The 18296-nt window shown below is 34.4% G+C and overlaps 1 protein-coding gene and 1 long non-coding RNA gene across 2 annotated transcripts; one reads left to right on the top strand and one right to left on the bottom strand.

Annotated features, from left to right (window-relative positions):
* Positions 1-5522: 5522 nt before the first annotated feature.
* LOC111241144 lies at positions 5523-7838 on the bottom strand. The gene is made up of 3 exons (XR_002666933.1): positions 7662-7838; positions 7448-7519; positions 5523-5550 (listed from the first exon to the last, which is right to left on the bottom strand). It is a non-coding gene; the product is annotated as an uncharacterized LOC111241144 (long non-coding RNA).
* Positions 7839-13847: 6009 nt separating this feature from the next.
* On the top strand, positions 13848-16367 carry LOC106754543 (probable WRKY transcription factor 49). The gene is made up of 3 exons (XM_014636561.2): positions 13848-14297; positions 14410-14553; positions 15749-16367. Exons 1-3 carry the CDS (start codon positions 14008-14010, stop codon positions 16209-16211), a joined length of 897 nt encoding a protein of 298 aa, XP_014492047.1. The 5' UTR covers positions 13848-14007; the 3' UTR covers positions 16212-16367.
* The last annotated feature ends 1929 nt before the right edge of the window (positions 16368-18296 follow it).

Here is an 18296-nt window from a genome sequence, read left to right as displayed (position 1 = left end):
GGGGTATTTAAAGGTGAGGAGCGCAACAGAAAACAGGCCCAAGCCCAGCGAGCCACCGCCCGGCGGTTTAAGTGTGTCGCCCCACGGTTTCCCATGATCCTCCAAACCGCCCGGCGACAATCGCCACCGCCCAGCGGTTTCCCTCAGAACCGCCCAGCGTCAATCGCCATGCCTACTCCTCGCCCAAGACCGCCCAACGGTTTAAGTGTGCCGTCGGGCGGTGCGTCGACTCTTCAAATCTTCATTTTTCTGCTATTTTCTTGAGTCAACGACCTGTATCTTTAAATCCATTCTTCACTTTCTCAAAATAGCTACAAAATAATGCAAAACAAGCATAATATCGCTAAAAACAACTTTTGTCTCTCTACAAACTCATTTATTGAGTTTTGCTTTATTCTAGGCTCATTCTAAGTAGTAAAGGGCGCAATTCAGTCCAAATTGACATATGAAAATAATTGTCTTTCAATCTTCATCAACCCTCAACACTTTAACAACATAGCAAGGCCGAGGGTCAATGCATTGAACATGGAAGTTAAACCGGCGTTGATACACTTGGTGCAAAGCAACCAGTTTAATGGGTTGTTACACGAAATTCCATATGATCATTTCACCACATTGAATGAAATATGCAAAACGATAAAGATCAATGGAGTGTCGGATGAAACAATCAAACTTAGCTTGTTTCTTTTCTCATTGGGAGGCAATGCTAAGCTGTGCTGCCTCAACAGTTCAAAAAAGTCCCAGACCTCTACCTCTCAAATTCACTACTTCCCTTCCCTTCAAATAAATCCAATTTCACCAACATAAAGACCAAAAACTCAATAATACCTCTTTGCACCTATTTTTACCAATTTAGTGACTCAAGCAAGTCACAATACAGTGGATAAAACTGCCCCAATAGTCCAAAAATGCTTGAACCAACTCAAGGAAGAACCCTAAACCACTTGCTTGAAACCCCAAAATGTGAGAATCACCTATAAATCATCAATTGATGATGGAGAATGAATTTTAGAACCAATTAGAAGCTAGATTATGGAAGAAAACGAAATGGGTTGCTTGTAGCAAGAAATCACGTGCTTACAACCCTAGGGAAAAATGGAAAAGGGGTTTTCTTACCCGTTGGAGGAAACGGAGATTCAATCGGTAGAATTGCTCCTCTTGAAGTCCGGAAGGCCTAGGTAGCTTCAATTTGAGAAACAAACGGTTAGGTTTTGAGTTATGGTAGATGGAAGGTGGAGGGAAGAAAAAAAAGAAAAGAAGAAGAAGAAGAAGTGTGTTTGTCTGGATGGTGGAGGAATGGGTTGAACTTGGAAGAAAGGGTTTTAATAAAATTTTAATTTTAAACTTTGCCCAATGCCTTGCTACCACGTGTGCACCCCTTAAGGGATATTTTTACAAGGCCTTACATTCTCCCCAACAACAAAAATTTTCGTCCTCGAAAATTAGGACTTACCAGAGAACAAGAACACCCAACTCTCATCACATCCTCTAGTAAACCCTCATATTCTGACTAAGATATTACTCCCCAACGACCTTACTAACATGAAAAACCATGCACTCGTGGTAAAATGTTCTAGTGTTCAATATTGTAGATTGGTTTAGCCATTTGCCTCTAGACAAATCTAAGTCTATACGCCTTAGCTGCTAAGAACCTTTCTTTCATGTAACCAATCCCACTGGTTCTGTCACTCCGCCAACCCCTCATCTATCTTTCTTTCCCTCTTGTAAATCTCTTCTAAAACTTCCACTAGTCTTCACTTTAGATCAACCCTCGACTGATATTATCTTACCTCATCTTGTTCCTCTTCTTCTTTCTTCTAAGAACCACCATACAACTAACTTGATCGCTTACCACTTCTGATTTAACTACCAACTGTTATGCTCTTGATCACCTACCACCACACTCATTCTGAGGACTTCACATTGCCTTACTTATCTCCACTCTTGAGTAGCATAGTTTCCAACTATACTACCCCATTGCCGAAATAAATCTTTACTCCATTGCAGCAGCAAAAACAATCTGAGTACTTTATCTTCACTTCGTTATCTTACTGACCTGAACCATATGCAAATTCTTGATCCATTAGCCTGCAATCATACTTAGATTTGTAACTTCTTCGACTTGAGATCACTAGTTTGATCAGTATCAAGCCAACTTTTGATACATCTCAAACTAGGATTGTCCAAACTGCGCTTTCTCAACCATTTTGTGAAATCCACTAGTTATAATATTTCAACTATACTAATGAAATCACTTTATAGCTTCACTAGAGACCCCAATCTTCATATTCTTCAGTCAACTCTTACTCAATCCTTATCAAATCAAGAACCTGAATCTTCTTTTAGTTTAAACCATCTGTTGACATTTCCTTACCTACAGATTACCACTATAACTCAAAACCATAGCTCGAGTCATCTCCTTTGTCCACTGATCCACTCTTCCAAGTCCATTAATACTTCCTCACTTTAAAGTTGACCCTGTAGCTAGAAACTGTAGGCTCACCCATCTTCTCTGACTGATACCTATTTCTTCCATACTCAACTCACTTCGGACTCTTGAGGATTAACAACCACTTCCAACTCATTCTCATATAACAACACCTATATTGTTTCAAAGAACTTGTCCCTCACAAGCCACCAATCCACAATTATGAAAGTTCTTAATGCGTACCTATTATTGACAATAACACGCTCACCATCATCCGCTGCGCTACTCTGATCCTCAAACTCCTTTGTTAACTAGTTGACTCCAAAAATACTTCCTCGTGGCAATCGTAACCCGAAAATGATCGCTCTTGAGAAACTTTCTTCAAAATTTCCATGACCTAGCAAAAACCCTAAATAACTCTTCTCTTACTTGATAGTCTTGTTATTCCATTTCCCTCAATATTGTTTTCTACTCAACGAAACGAACATGCCAGAAAATCACCCTTGATTGCTAAGACTCATACTAGGTTGTCCCAACCTATCCTCCATTTCTCTTCTGAGATTCTTCAACCTTGTAGTTCTCCTTATGATTACATGGAGTCCAAGCACTACCGCTCTAGCCAATCCACCATTTCTCCAAGTTATAAAATCCCATACTTGTTGTAGAACACCAACCCAAAATTGTTACACCATAAAGATCTGTATTCTCTTCTCCACATATTTTTTGCTAACATATTCTAAATCCTACAACCCTTTGTCTTCTTCTTTATAACTTGACCCACTTCTAATGCATAATCATGCTTCCTCTTCTCAAAACACAGTACTTCTTTTGAAGGCCATAACCACCCGAAACAATTTGAAGACAAACAAACCTCTCTTGTAATCACACCTCAGACTTAGGAAAGACGACATCATATCTTCTTCATCTAAGCTTATCAAACATCTTGGGTTCCCATAACACTTGCCACCATATTTCGCTAAACAATACCCGATGCATCATCCTTGCTTTTCTTTCTTGCCAAGAAATTCCTTCCTATAAACCTCAAACCTGAGCTCTTATAACAAGTCCCCAAATACCATATTCAATTAGAATTCCTCATGTACTTATCATCTCCAGCGTAGTTTACGACCTTGTCCCAAAATCACCTTCCTCAATTCAGACTTATCAAAATACCAATCCTACCTTTAATCCTATGAACTCCGAATACCCATAGCCCACAACGTCGACCCTCTGACCTTATCTGAATTTACCAATTCATTGCCTTTTGTAACCCAAAAATAAACATCCACTTCTATCTTGATCGAACTTAGTTGACCACTGAACATCACCATAAAACTATATCCGATGAAAATTGACTTTACCACAACATGCCGCTTCATAACTCTGAACGTCTCAACCAACCCAAACTCTGATCATTCGCGACACCCTCTTTCACAACTTATACTGTAACCACCCTTTACCATCTATTCTAAAACCTTTCTTCTACTTTCCTCATTCACTGTGCTCTTAATTCTTTAACCTTACACTTTCCTACCAAACTCACCTTCCGATGTACTCCTTCCTTCAACACTTGAAATCCCTCATCTCAGCCAATGATCAAACCTTTCTTCCATACAAACTATTGATCTTGAAACATCCTTCTAGACTTGATTATAAAATATCCACTTGCGATTAATGCTTCACCACTCCATCTGATTATTATTCAATTTGCAGCACTACAATACTTCAATTTTTTTCCTCACAGACTTCATGTTTTCTCCATCTTAGGAATTTCACCTTTTATTGCACACCCTTAAATATGCTCTACGTCTCATACAACTGCTTCTCAAACTCTTTCTCTTCTATTTCCCTTTTAGATACTAATTTGCCTTGGTCCACTTTAGAATTCCCATTCCCTTCATAACTTAACTTCAAATCATTTACCACTTCTCTTCTTCCAATCTCGTACATCCTTGATATACCAAATCATATTGCCAACCATACCCAAAGGTACTTCATGGCTCATCAACATTTTCCTTTCTTCTGGCCTTCCACACTACTGATACCTTGAACCAAGCTGATTTATTAAACCTGCCACCCAATACTTACCCAAAGCTTCTCTTATTCTAGTCTACTGAACTCAATTCTTCTTGTGAATCGTACGATATCTGATCTCCAAACTTTGTCCTTAAAACTTCTTCACCCAAAAACTTTACTTATGAATTTCCAATATCTCTATACATTCATTGAAACCTAAACTTTGGTCTTCTAACTCCTTATCTTCGAGGCAAGAATTTGTCTCAAAGGCTTAAAACAATTCTAAAGAAGGTATACAGATAAAGTTGTCCTTGAATTTGCATTCCTCTACTACTATAGAGCACAATATATCACGATAAAGGCAAGAACAAGACATGAATATCTATAGGAAACAACACTGGACCCCAACTCTTTCTTACCCCAAACTTTCAGAATTAAGAAAGGAAAATCATCTCTGGTAAAAGTCATGAGTGTGCACCCACATTCCTTCTATAGAGACATTTTTTGTTCTCAAAGCTTCTAGTTAGATATACAATTTCACGATCTAGTCTTGGAGGAAATGGTACAACATACCATTCAGACTCAACTTTCCACAGGAAAGTCACAACAAACCCACAACCCGTAGGTTATCCTAAGAACCATGGTCTGTTCATGGTAGGAGAATAAAACGAGTAGTCTTATTCAAAGAAATTAGAATGAGTTCTTCCGTACGTTTAAGAGCACATAAGCACAAGTATGGTATGCACATAACCTACAAGTTCTCTAAGGATAAAAACTGCTCTGATACCATAATTGTGACATCCCAAAATATCATATTCACATATAATATAATAGGATTCAGCTATTATAATATGTGAAAGCAGTTAAGTTATAGAGATAACCGCATTTAAATATATACAGTCATCCAAAATATGGTTGAAATTTAAAATTTAAATACAAGTATAAGAGTTCTCCAAAATACATAATAAACTAAAGATCCAAGGATGCCTAGAGAGTGTTTCCAAAAATAACAAGCTATTGAAATAAGAACTAATAAACGTCCTAAGTACTAGGGGTTGGATCTTCCTCAGTCTCCAATGCCTGCTCCAAGGGTACCTCATCACCTACTGCTCACATCCAAAGGATTGGATGATCATCGCAAGGGGGAAGGCAAACACATACAAACATACAATGCAAGGGTGAGCTAGGTCTCAAATAAACATACAATTTAATCCAATTCAATCTAATATTTCTGAGAACCTCCACACCCACATAAACTTGCGAATCCTCATAAACATGGACATTAATTTCATAAAACACATCAAAATAACCATCCTATCAAAATAACCACTTGTGGTGGCCTCTACTGCTTTGCAAAGCCATTGCCGAGGGGTTTCACCCGACCACACACAAGGCTGGTCCGTTACCACAGAATAGACCTCCAGTGATAGCACCTACCCTAGGACCACCCACTACTCTTACCACACATGTCAATCCTCTCTAAGTGAGAATGAAAGACCATTAGAGTGTTAGGGATAACCCCCCATAGTGGAAGCCTCTTACATACATTCAATATACTAATTGATCTCACCGAGAGATCTTAATTTTGTATTCAATCCGACCACTTTAAATCATATGATATTCCTCTTGAATCAATAATGTACCTCATAAACCATTTTGATTCATCAAACGTAAAATTTCATTGTCATTCAAGTGCATTTTTACTATATTGTCTCATACCAAACCCATACACCATCATACAACATCAACCATGCCATAAAAACAACTCATACATTACATACTTTCACAAAACCAACACTTATTAACACAAATTTCTTTAGAACTTTTAATTATCAATACTTAAGTAATTCAAACAGCCTTGATACCCTCACCAATGGCTCTGGAAGGGTCAAAAACCCCCACAACGACCTAAAGAACGTCCAAAACGGACGTCCGAAACTCCCGAAACGTCAAAAACAAAAACGACAGCAGAAACAGCGTGTTGAATGGCGCCCAGCGCCATTTAGGGGGCGCCCAGCGTGGATTATGNAGGTTTTCTNCAGATTTTGCAGAACTCACCCACTCTCATTTCGTTTTAGGCCTTTTTATGCCTTTCTTCCACCCCTAATTCATCCTACAGGTTGAATTAAACTTGTTTAAGTGATCCTAACTCTTTCTAAACACATTATGAAGTATTTATGCATTGTTTTAGACCCTAAAATCTCCAATTTCACAACTTAGAGACTCAAACCAAAATTTACCAATTAGAAACTATTTTTAGCAAATTTAGCACTTCAAACAAGTCTCAAATGACTCAATCAAGTTGTCCCCACTGCCCACTTGCACCCTAGACCTCAGTTACTCAAAAACACCCTCTCACTTCCTCTAAACTCACTCAAAACACTAGTTTTTCCTCAACCTAAGGGCTCAACTTCACTTCTACCATTCAGAACCTCATATCAACCAATTTTATAGTTCTAATAATTTATAATTAACTTGCCTAAGCTGCCTCAACAGTTCAAAAAAGTCCCAGACCTCTACCTCTCAAATTCACTACTTCCCTTCCCTTCAAATAACTCCAATTTCACCAACATAAAGACCAAAAACTAAATATTACCTCTTTGCACCTATTTTTACCAATTTAGTGACTCAAGCAAGCCACAATACAGTGGATAAAACTACCCCAATAGTCCAAAAATGCTGCAGACCTCAATTGCTCAAAATCACTACCTCACTTCCTCCAAATGACCTAAAATTGACCCTAAAGACACTTGATTTCCTTCCTAACAGTACCACAACATAATTTTCATACAAAACAGTTCCAACATACACCATTTCAGCATTCTAAAACATTCCAAACAGCGTATGGTCATCACACACTAAATTCACATATTAAACCCTTCCATACATGCATTTCAAGTTAACTAGAATCAATTTTCATGCCTCCAACAACATACCACTTCAAAAATTATCATGCATTCACATCACACAACTAAAATGAAAAGTAGAACTAGCTCCCCTTACCTCTAGTGTGGACGGCCAACTCAAGGAAGAACCCTAAACCACTTGCTTGAAACCCCAAAATGTGAGAATCACCTATAAATCATCAATTGATGATGGAGAATGAATTTTAGAACCAATTAGAAGCTAGATTATGGAAGAAAACGAAATGGATTGCTTGTAGCAAGAAATCACGTGCTTACAACCCTAGGGAAAAATGGAAAAGGGGTTTTCTTACCCGTTGGAGGAAACGAAGATTCAATCGGTAGAAATGCTCCTCTTGAAGTCCGGAAGGCCTAGGTAGCTTCAATTTGAGAAACAAATGGTTAGATTTTGAGTTATGGTAGATGGAAGGTGGAGGGAAGAATAAAAAGAAAAGAAGAAGAAGAAGAAGTGTGTTTGTCTGGACGGTGGAGGAATGGGTTGAACTTGGAAGAAAGGGTTTTAATAAAATTTTATTTTTAAACTTTGTCCAATACCTTGCTACCATGTGTGCACCCCTTAAGAAATATTTTTACAAGGCCTTACAAATTAAATATTCAAATATTGTTTAACAACGTTCTAGTATTAAAAATTTAAATTATGAACTTAAATAATTGAAAGTAATAAATAATTATAATAACTTTTTTTATAAAAAATGATAAAAAAAAATTAATAAAGTGTAGATGATGTGAGTTCCCGATCAATTCATATTCAATTTGACATTAATTTGTTTAATCCATATATTAAATGAGCTAAGTTCAATTCAATCTAATTTTAAAAAACTAAAAAAATTTCATATTAATCCGAATCGAATCTAGTCTAGGATTAAAATTTGGCATAAGTAATCAAATGCATTAGGAAACTGGACCTGAAGGGTGTATAAGAAGAGATGGGAAGCCTTCAAAGCACACAGTCAAAAACATGTCTACTTTATTGTTTTTTCTATAAGATTCAGTTATAGATGTTTTGACATTTATAATAGATCACGATGCACTCCTTATTAAAGCAGTTGTATACTTGTGTGATGAACTTTTGTGATATTGATTTGTCCAGCAGCAATGTAGAGGTTTAAAAGAATCGAAATAGTAAATCAAAAAATAAAAAGTAAAATAAAATAATTGGGTTTTTGACAACGTTCTGTTATGAACCGTTGTCATTATAGACCCTTAAAATAAAATAAAAATATATCACAGAAACCACTAAAACATTTGTTATTGATCAATTTAGTCATATTATTTATTAATTTGGCTATTCCTTTTATTTTCAAAAAAAAAAAAGTTGTTTTCTATTTTTTGTCAATTTTTTTTTTCAAACTTCGTAAAAATGTTTCACATAATTACACTTTCAATTTTGATCCAAATTTTTTTTGGAAGTTTTTCATGGTACTTTGATGCTTTGAACAAATTTCAAGTTATTTAAAGTTCTTTTGAATGAATTTTCAGTTTTATCCTATGGTGTATGAACAACAAACGAGTTTAAAAAACAAAAACGAAAGTTCATCAAAATGTAACTAACAATAAAAGTCAGTGCCAAAATAATCCATTGCACCGATGAAGGAAAAAGGTAATTGGTAAAAATAAAAGAGCACTAGTACACAAAACCAATCAATCAAAATGAAAGAAAATCAGCCCTAAAGTAATTAATCAATGAGCATTTGTGTAAAATGAAAAAAAAATTACTTATGCTAGTCACTGAAAGCTTTGTCGTATAATGGATTTGAGCAGAGAAGAAGAAGAAGCAAAGAGAAAGTGAAGAAGAATGTGCAAGAGAAGATTTTGTTATTTCGCGAAATATAACCCTAAGAATACATATTACCTCGGTTATTCTACTAACAGAAGCAATAAAGGCTCTATGATCTAAGTTATACTAAAAATCGCTGCCTAATTAAAGTCTTCCAAAAAAAAAAAAAAAAAACTAATATTTTCAATGAAAATTTTGAAATTTGTTACAAACTTTATGTCTCGATTTACGATATAACCGAAGCATAAAGATTCTATGGCACTAGTTTTCAAAACAACCAAGACCGTAGAGTTGTCCATAGGGTTGCCAATTGCAAAAGACAAACTGCAACGTCAAGATCCTATGGTAGTAGTTCTGTAGAGAACCAAGACCATAGGTCATTTTCAGAAAGTTTGTCAGTACAAAAGTCAGCCTGCAATGGGAATGTCATGATCCTATGACATCGATTCTACAGAGAATTGAGCCCATAAGTCCTGTCCAGAAAGCTTGTTAGTTGAAAAGTCTTTAATTGTCAGTTTTGCAAGACCGTGTGACAACAGGTATGAGAACAATTGATGCCAAAGGTATGCTATGACTTCAGTATTTTTGAACCAAGACCTATGTTTGAAAAAATTACAAAAATGCCATCGTACCTCTTTATGCTTCATGAGAACCGAAGCGCAATAGGTGCGTTATAAGGTTTTTTTCTTTTACTACTCTTTAATTTTTTTTAAAAATCCTAACTAAAATAAATTAACAATAAATGAGAGATTGTGACACTACACTAATGAAAAATCGACCTTTAAGCCAACCAAAAAGTTCTCTTCCACCACTACTAGAAGAAAGGAGTTTTCCGAAGGATGATTACTGTCGACCTATGATCCGTCAGAAAAACAAATTTACTGGCGGATTTATGAGTGGTTGCTTACCGATGGGTATATAAGTCGGTAATACTGTTGGTAAAGATCACTCATTACCGAGGGAATATGACCGTCAGTATGTTCATGGACTATATCAAATCAGAAATTGGGATTTCTTTCTCCCAATTTCACTCATAATTTCTAATTTCGCAAAGGGCAAGCTTCCTCAATACTTAGAGAGTTCTCCCCCCTAATCTCCCTCTCCCTCTCCCGTTCACAAGCCTTACCGTAACCACCATTGCCATTCTTTCCCACTCCTCCATTGCGGTTCCGCCATTGACCCTTCTTGATTTCTTCTTCTCCTTTCTCTAATACGCGTCTGTGGTGGAAGGAAAGCGCAACTGAGGAAGGTGGTGGTTGACGTGATGCCTTCTATTGTCGTGAGGGAGACTATTGTCGTTGTTATATGTATGCAATGGTATTGTCTGTAGTATGAATTGTTTTAGTGCTTTGTTTCGTGAATGAACAATGAACAATTATGTCTAATAGCTTTGCTTTGAGTTTTTTAACTTTAAAATCTTGGTATAACCATCAAATTGTAAATATCACATTGTAATTAAAATAGACTATTTACAACCTACATGCCATATATCAACATAAAATAACCCAATTTAAACCAACACAACTGATTTTACACTCAAAACATATCGGCTTAACAACTTAAACAACTATGTTTCTTGTTAAACACCTTATATTGAACCTGAAACAATATAGTTTACTTATATTACCATTGATTCAACTTAAGAACAACTCAGAACAATCCATAACAACACAGTTCAAGACTAAATAACGTGAATTAAAACTTAAACAACACAATTCACTTCTTTTATTGAACACCTTAAAAGGAAACTTCATGTTATTAAAAAAAAAAAATCCACTCTCAACTATTTATAACCCTGACTCACATAAAATCTCTTAAATATTAGTAAATTGATGAAAGTTACCCTTATAAGGTGAAAAGCTATTTAAAAACCAAATATTCTCTGAACAATATGTTTTAAGAAGATGAAATAATACACTTTTTGAAATAAAAACTAACCATGGATATTACTTTTAAAATAGTTGTTATATAAAAGTAAAATGTTTATTTTATTTTTCTTTCTTAAAACAAAAATATAAAAATTACAGAAGACCTAAAGTACCATTTTAAAACATGAGTAACTTTGAAGAACTTAAAATACGTATTATTTATAAAACAGAAAAGAAATATACTGCACATACTTGAACAAAATTACAAACAATGATATAAAAGATAAATACAATCATGATCAAGCTTATACATTTTATTTATTTATTTTTTATTATTATTATATATAAATAAATAAATATATATTTATTTATTTATTTATTTGTAAGTGCATGGCAGATTACTGCAGTTGCACTGTCACTTCACTCTTACATACTCCACACAAACTTCTCATGTGGCACACTTAATCTTCAAACGTGTGGGATTTTTCTCACACACTTCAACCTTTCACGCTTGTTGCTGTGGATTGCACAAATCAGAGGTTGACTTTTGGAAATGTAATGTAAGTATCGAACGTAGCAAGAGGAAGAGAAGTAAACCACGATGTCTCTCACGGACTGGGTCCACACACATGCTAAACGACACCGTACAGCTAACCTAAACCCACTCTGACAGTCAACGCCCCTTGTCCCGTTATGCTTCCTGGTAGTGACTCTAGGCTCGTTTATTTCTCTTCTTTTAATTTTTATTTTTTTTTAAATTTTTTTTATTTTTTCAATTTTTTTATTGTTGTGGTTTTGTTTGGATTCGACAAGTCAAAGGCACATGAGACAAACAATTCCCTAACTCTGAAGCAATCTGCGATAGACAGCATGAATCTTGTGTCTCTCTAGATCAAGTTGTTGCAGGAATAGCCATGTTATGGTTGATTTACTTGCAGAGTGAAGATAACGCTAATTAAGAGCTGAAAATTTACATTGTCCATTTCTGGGTATGGGAATCATCGTCACCATTTGTGTCTGTGCTTCCAATTATTAGTTTTATTACATCATACTCCATTCTTATTTTCTCATATAATTCAATTCAGGTCCATTTTAACCATTCTACAAGGGAACTCATTTTTATTTGACATGTTTTACTCTTGGCTAGGTTTAGAATAAGGATGTTTTAAGTGTCTGTCAACTTTTGTGTGCTCTGACATAATATGTTAATCTAAACATCCACTTAATCCTCTCTTACTTTTATGGTAGCTACTAATTTAACTAACTGATTGCAGTGGTTAATCATCAACTAAAATTAGTTTAGTGCATCCAACTTGGGTATATTATATTTATGAACTTTTCTTTAAGATAAACTCTCTAAAGTGATAATATAACAAAGATATATATTCTCTAATGGTATACATATAAACACATCTTATAGGTGTGGAAGTGTTATTCTTCTGTAAGTTGATGTCACTGTCAATTTTTTTTTGCTCTCAGATGAAAGAATGCTGGTAAAATCTATAAGCCATGAATTCCGGGATTTCTGCTGTAGACAAAAAACCTTCCTAGGATGTTTTTTTTTTTTCTGTCTGAGATTGTGATTTTTTTAAAATTTACTAGAGAGAGAAAACATTAACCATTATACCAATTATTTTCACTCTTAGTGTTTGCCATCTTTCAAATAGTTGAGGTATTTCTAAAAGTTTGAATCATTTATCCCTATTTACTTAAGGTTTTCCTATCTACAGTCTTTTAATTCTTCTACTTGCTGGAACTAATTAAACAAATGGGATCCAATGAAGAATCTATTTACCTATGTACACATGTATTGTAGGTAAATTGGAGTATGTTCTCTGCTTTTGAATGTCATGTTTCAATGAATCATAATCGAAATTAAAACTCTGATTTAGTTATTTGGCTAAGTTCCATTATCATTCCTAATGTTACCTTTTTTGAAAAGAGAATCGTACTTTAGTAAGTAACCTACCGTTTCATCTATAGTAGCAAATAAATAATTGAGCAAGGTAGCACCTACCCTGATAAATATTTCTGCTAAAAAGAATTGAAAATGAGTCTCATGAGTCAAATAATATCCTAAAAGTTTTTTTTTTTTTTAAATATATGATAAATATTTCTTTAAGGTTGACTCTTGCTTTGGTTGAAATGGGGTCGTCAAGTAGCTTCTGTCTAGTGTGATATGCATCTATCGCATCATGTAACAAGACAAAATAAACATGTAAACAAAACCATAGCCCACACGTATCAGTACTACAATAAATTTTAAAAATGTCAAACCCCGTGTATTTGTAATGCCTCTGCACTGTATCATGCTTCTATGGATTTCAACCTTTCAATTCCCAAAAAAACTAATCCACAAGGATAGCCATACATCAAATTGACCAAGTTTCTGTAAAATAAAAAAGGTGAAAACTACAATTTACATATAACTTTGAACTTGTACTACTTTAAGTGCAGCCAAAAGCAAGAAAATGTGACTATTTAAGACAATGCTAGAGATTTTTAGTATGTTTGGTTTCATTTTGAATGATTTAATATCATTTTCAAAAGTTGTAAGTTATCTATGTTAAACAAAAAGTGTATACTAAATTTATCTGTTAAGAAGATGAGATCATATCTGTAACGATAAATTAAACCAGTTTTACATGCAAACATAAATTACCATGCTATATGCTGCATCATGTGCACAGTACAAAGGCCCCATCAAATTATGAGATGGTGCTGAGTAATGAGAGATTTTGCAGTTAACCAAAGATTTTACTATATAGTGTTTGGAATAGAAATGAAGAAGGAAGTCAAAGTAGAATGCATACAAAAACATAGGCACAGCTTGGGTTACTTATTAAAGCCAAGGAAGGGAGAAGCAAGTATACGTCACAACCACCTTCTCATCTGCTCCACTCTTTCTTTTCTCATTACCTTATTATCTTCTTCAGCTTCCTCTTTCAAGTGCTATATCTACAAGAAGGATCTTGTTGCCCTGGTCTGATAAATATGGTTGAGTCAGCCATGTCAAAGACAATGATGGAGGAAGTAATGGGAACTTGGTCAGAGGGGTCAGAGGAAGATGAGCTTGTGAGAGAGCTTTTGAATGATGGGTCTCCCCTTCTTATGGTGCCTCAGGAGCCTATTGAAAACCCCATAACAAAACCCTCTTCAAATCACCATGCCTTTAATAGCTTCCTCTCCAACATTTACTCAGGTCCTACTATCTCAGATATTGAAAATGCTTTGTCAGTCACCAACCAAACAGACCACTACTTCCCACCACTCTCATCACCCAGGTATATATATATATATATATATAAATGCTTTCAAGCTTCTCTGCATTACTTTTTCTTTGCTTAGCTTTCAGTTTCCTGAATTCAAACTGAATTTTCTTGTTTTGTTTTTCAGAGTTTCCATATTGGAGAGGGGTTTGAGCAAGATTGAGAATAAGTATACCCTCAAAATCAAATGCTTTGGCAATGGGATGGGAGATGATGGATATAAGTGGAGGAAGTATGGACAGAAATCTATTAAGAATAGCCCAAATCCTAGGTAAATTCTTTCTTCTTTACAATTGATATATCAAGATACAATAATTCTCCTTTTCTATTTCAACTTCTTTACATATTTGCTGGGAAGTAAAAAAGCTGCAGAGATTTCTATGACTCTGTACTCTTATGCATGTACAGTACTTTGCCATTACTTCAAAAGTCTTTCACTCAAAAACAAAAGGGACATAAACATAGTATTACACTCAGTACACATTTACATAAATTTTTTCTATAAATATATCATATTCTTTTTCATAAATTAAAATTTACTTAACTTGTACCCATACTCTCATCTGAATTCAATCTTTTTCTATAAATAATTATTGAAGTAAGAACTTGAATATGGTCCTTCTCATACAAGCTCATTTTCCTAAATGCTACTCTTTTCTTCACCCAGAAAATGCAGAGTGAATTTCTTGCTTCAATGTCATTAAATGCATCAACTCAGACCATAGTCTTTTATTCTCTGAAAACAGTTTAGTACCATTGCAGATGGTTACAATCTGAAAGCCACTAAAAAATTCATAGTAATTAGTAGCAAGCACATTTTAAGAAAAGGCACTAGTTACCAATTAGTGCGATTTTCACAATCAGATGGGGTTCTTTGTCTTTGTCGTTGTATCCAACATCTGCATGTATCTGAGAACTCTATGATATCTAATAGAGATGATATAGAAAAGGTAAGAGGGTGAGGAATATTTACACGTCACTACGTCAGTATGTTTCCTACGGTATTGCTGTCTTGTCACAACAAAAGATATGGCAAATTGTGTTGACAGTTTCATCACCAATTTAATTACCTATATGCCTAGCCAAGGTACCTAAAACATTCATATTTTTCATCAAAATCTACCCATGTTGTTGTGTTATGATTTCTGAGAGGCCTATTCATTGATCCATATATTGCCCGACAAATACAAGTTTAAGATTAAAAGCTACTTTAATAGAGGCAACAAACATGCATAGCAGATGTTCTATATATATATATATATTGTTCAACATAGCATGCTACTTTTCACGGCACCTCTGGCAAAGTAACGTTATGATGTTAAGTTTTTTTGTGGATTAAACTCATATTTTATTATTCTTGTGTTTGTTGAATTAATTAGTACAAAGTTTAATTAAAAACCCATCACACATTAATTAGTACAAAGTTTAATTATGCATTACTAATTTTAATGCCATGGAACAAGCAGGAGTTACTATAGGTGCACAAACCCAAGGTGCAGTGCCAAGAAGCAGGTTGAGAGATCCATTGAGGACCCAGATACTCTTATCATTACCTATGAAGGGCTCCATTTGCACTTTGCTTACCCATATTTTCTCATGGGCCAATCCAACCAATCTCAATCCCATCAACCCATCAAGAAGTCCAAGCCCACTTCTTCACAGGACCAAGCCCAAGCCCAAGCCCAAGCCCATATAGAAGATTATGTTCATGAGGCCCAATCAAGTGCCACTTCGGGTGTTTTGCCATCCATTTCATTGGACTCTCCACAAGACATGGCCCAGGAAAACATGGGCTCACAAGGGTTGCTTGAAGACATGGTGCCATTCATAGTTCGGAACCCAGCAAACAGTGTGAGCAGTTCTCACACAAATTTTTCCTGTTCTTCGTTTCGTTCTCCTCCAACATCACCTCTGTGGCTTAAATTCTAGGACCTAATTTATAATTATGAATATGTAAAAATTTAGAAACACAGTAATTTTAAAGGGTGGCTATAATGGTTTTGCTTATGTGAATTTAATATATAATGTAATAGTATAGTTTTTCTAGAGCTAAATCATAGTGGAAAATTTATTTTTCTCCGTTCATTTTGTCCAAATTTGTCTACCGTTTGATTTTAAAATAAAAATGAGAACGAACGAATAAGATAAGGATGGAAATAAATATGATATAATGCATAAATAAAACATGTATATAGAATCACGTGTTACCTTGAAGAAAATCACGAACAATTATTTTCAAATAGTGAGAATCTTCTAGAAACTTATTCTAAATATGTTAAAAAATATTATTTATTAAATTTAGATATCAAAAGATAGTGTATTCTTGTCATTATACAATTATTGAATTTTTTTTATCACGTGTTTTATAACTATTCTCAATTCATGATATGTGGACAGCTAACATTTAAAAGAAAGACAAAACTTAGACATGATATTGTAGATATAGTTGGTAAGTTTTTCCAATTAGATTTAGAGTTTCTCCTGGATAATATGATATATATTTAGTAAAATTACTTACTACACGTGGGAATATTTAAAATTTGATTGAAAATTTTGATGTGTAAGTTTTTTTCAATAAAGAATATGTAAATTTGTAGCAACCTTTTTTGTTGGCCAAAGTTTACTAACATTATATAATTGGGAGATATGATCATTAAATATGTTATGAAAAGAAACAAATCAAAAATTTTTACCTTAAAAAATATATACCATTAATTTTCATATATTTTTTTGTGGGGTAGTATGTGATAAGTTACAGTAGTTGAATAGATATAAGATGGCATAACACCTATGAGTTGTACCCATCCAATTGATGCAACGTGCTACCAAGATACCAAAGCTTTAAATAAAAGAAAATATTATGTACTGCATTTACCTATTTGTCATATGAATAATCGTAAGACATTGCAAAAATAATGAAGAAAAACAATGATGCATCGTATGAAGAAACCTATCCTGAGCTGCTGAGGTTATTACATTTTTTGAAATAGTTTTTCAAAATTTCTCTCGTTTTGTCCAAAAGTTAGAAAATTGGAATTGAAGAAGGGTGGCATGCTGAATTATCCACTATATAGGTGTCATGGTAGAATTTTAGGGTTACTTGTTCGATTAAAAAATGCTTAATTAAATTTCAAAAAATTTATGTATTAAGATATTTTTAATTATTTTTTATTAAAAGACATTATTTTATTAAACTATGTTATTATAAATATTTGGGTTAAATATTACAAAAATTGTATTTCTTCCTTTTATAAGTATTTATCAACCTGGTTTCTAGTAAAGATAAGAACCGGTCGAATTGGGTATTGACAATGTCTATTTTTATTGGATTTGCAACAAAAAAAATGAGGATTATTCTTTTCACCACCACATATTGTTCCATGCACCTCTCCATTTTCATTTTGTCATGCAAAAAACTTAAGTGACGGTGATTAAAAAAATTCTCTTTTCACCAATATTCACCTATCTTATTAAATGTAGTCCCCACAATTAGAGCTGTCAAAACGGGTAATCCGGTCTGACTCGACCCCATCCACCACGGGTTACTCACTTAGTGAATCAATCTAATCTGACTCATTTATTAGCGAGTCAGAAAAATTTGAACCTGGTCCGACCCACCACGGCTTGGTGGGTAAACAGGTTGGCTCATTGGCTCATTTAATTACAATTTTTTCTAAATAAAAAAAAAAACAAATTAGAAACTTTCTATAATTCAAATTTAAACAAATTTTACTTCCAAATTTCATTCCCAACATGGGTGTTTAATTAATTTTGAAAATAGGAAACTTAAATTATTTTTTAAAGCAAAAGAAAAATAATAAATATTTTTTTATAAAATTAAAATTAAATTTTAATAAAATAAAGTTAGTTAGGTGGGTTGGTGGGTCAACATTACCCACTACGGATTCAACCCACATGAACCGAGATTAAACAAACCGGATTGAAATTGTAAAAGGGAAAAATAAAGTTTTCGTTAGGGTGTGGGGCTAGGAGAGTGAAAAAGGGAAATAGAAG

Source organism: Vigna radiata, unplaced genomic scaffold (assembly GCF_000741045.1).
Source record: "Vigna radiata var. radiata cultivar VC1973A unplaced genomic scaffold, Vradiata_ver6 scaffold_111, whole genome shotgun sequence".
NCBI classification, from domain to species: domain Eukaryota; kingdom Viridiplantae; phylum Streptophyta; class Magnoliopsida; order Fabales; family Fabaceae; genus Vigna; species Vigna radiata.
This window is presented reverse-complemented; position numbering and strand designations above follow the sequence as displayed.

Bases quoted from the DNA above. Each gene is read 5' to 3' on its own strand.
- LOC106754543 (XM_014636561.2), top strand. From the start codon at position 14,008: ATGGTTGAGTCAGCCATGTCAAAGACAATGATGGAGGAAGTAATGGGA. The intron at 14,298-14,409 runs GTATATATATAT...TTTGTTTTTCAG, and splicing joins CCACCACTCTCATCACCCAG to AGTTTCCATATTGGAGAGGG. The intron at 14,554-15,748 runs GTAAATTCTTTC...TGGAACAAGCAG, and splicing joins AAGAATAGCCCAAATCCTAG to GAGTTACTATAGGTGCACAA.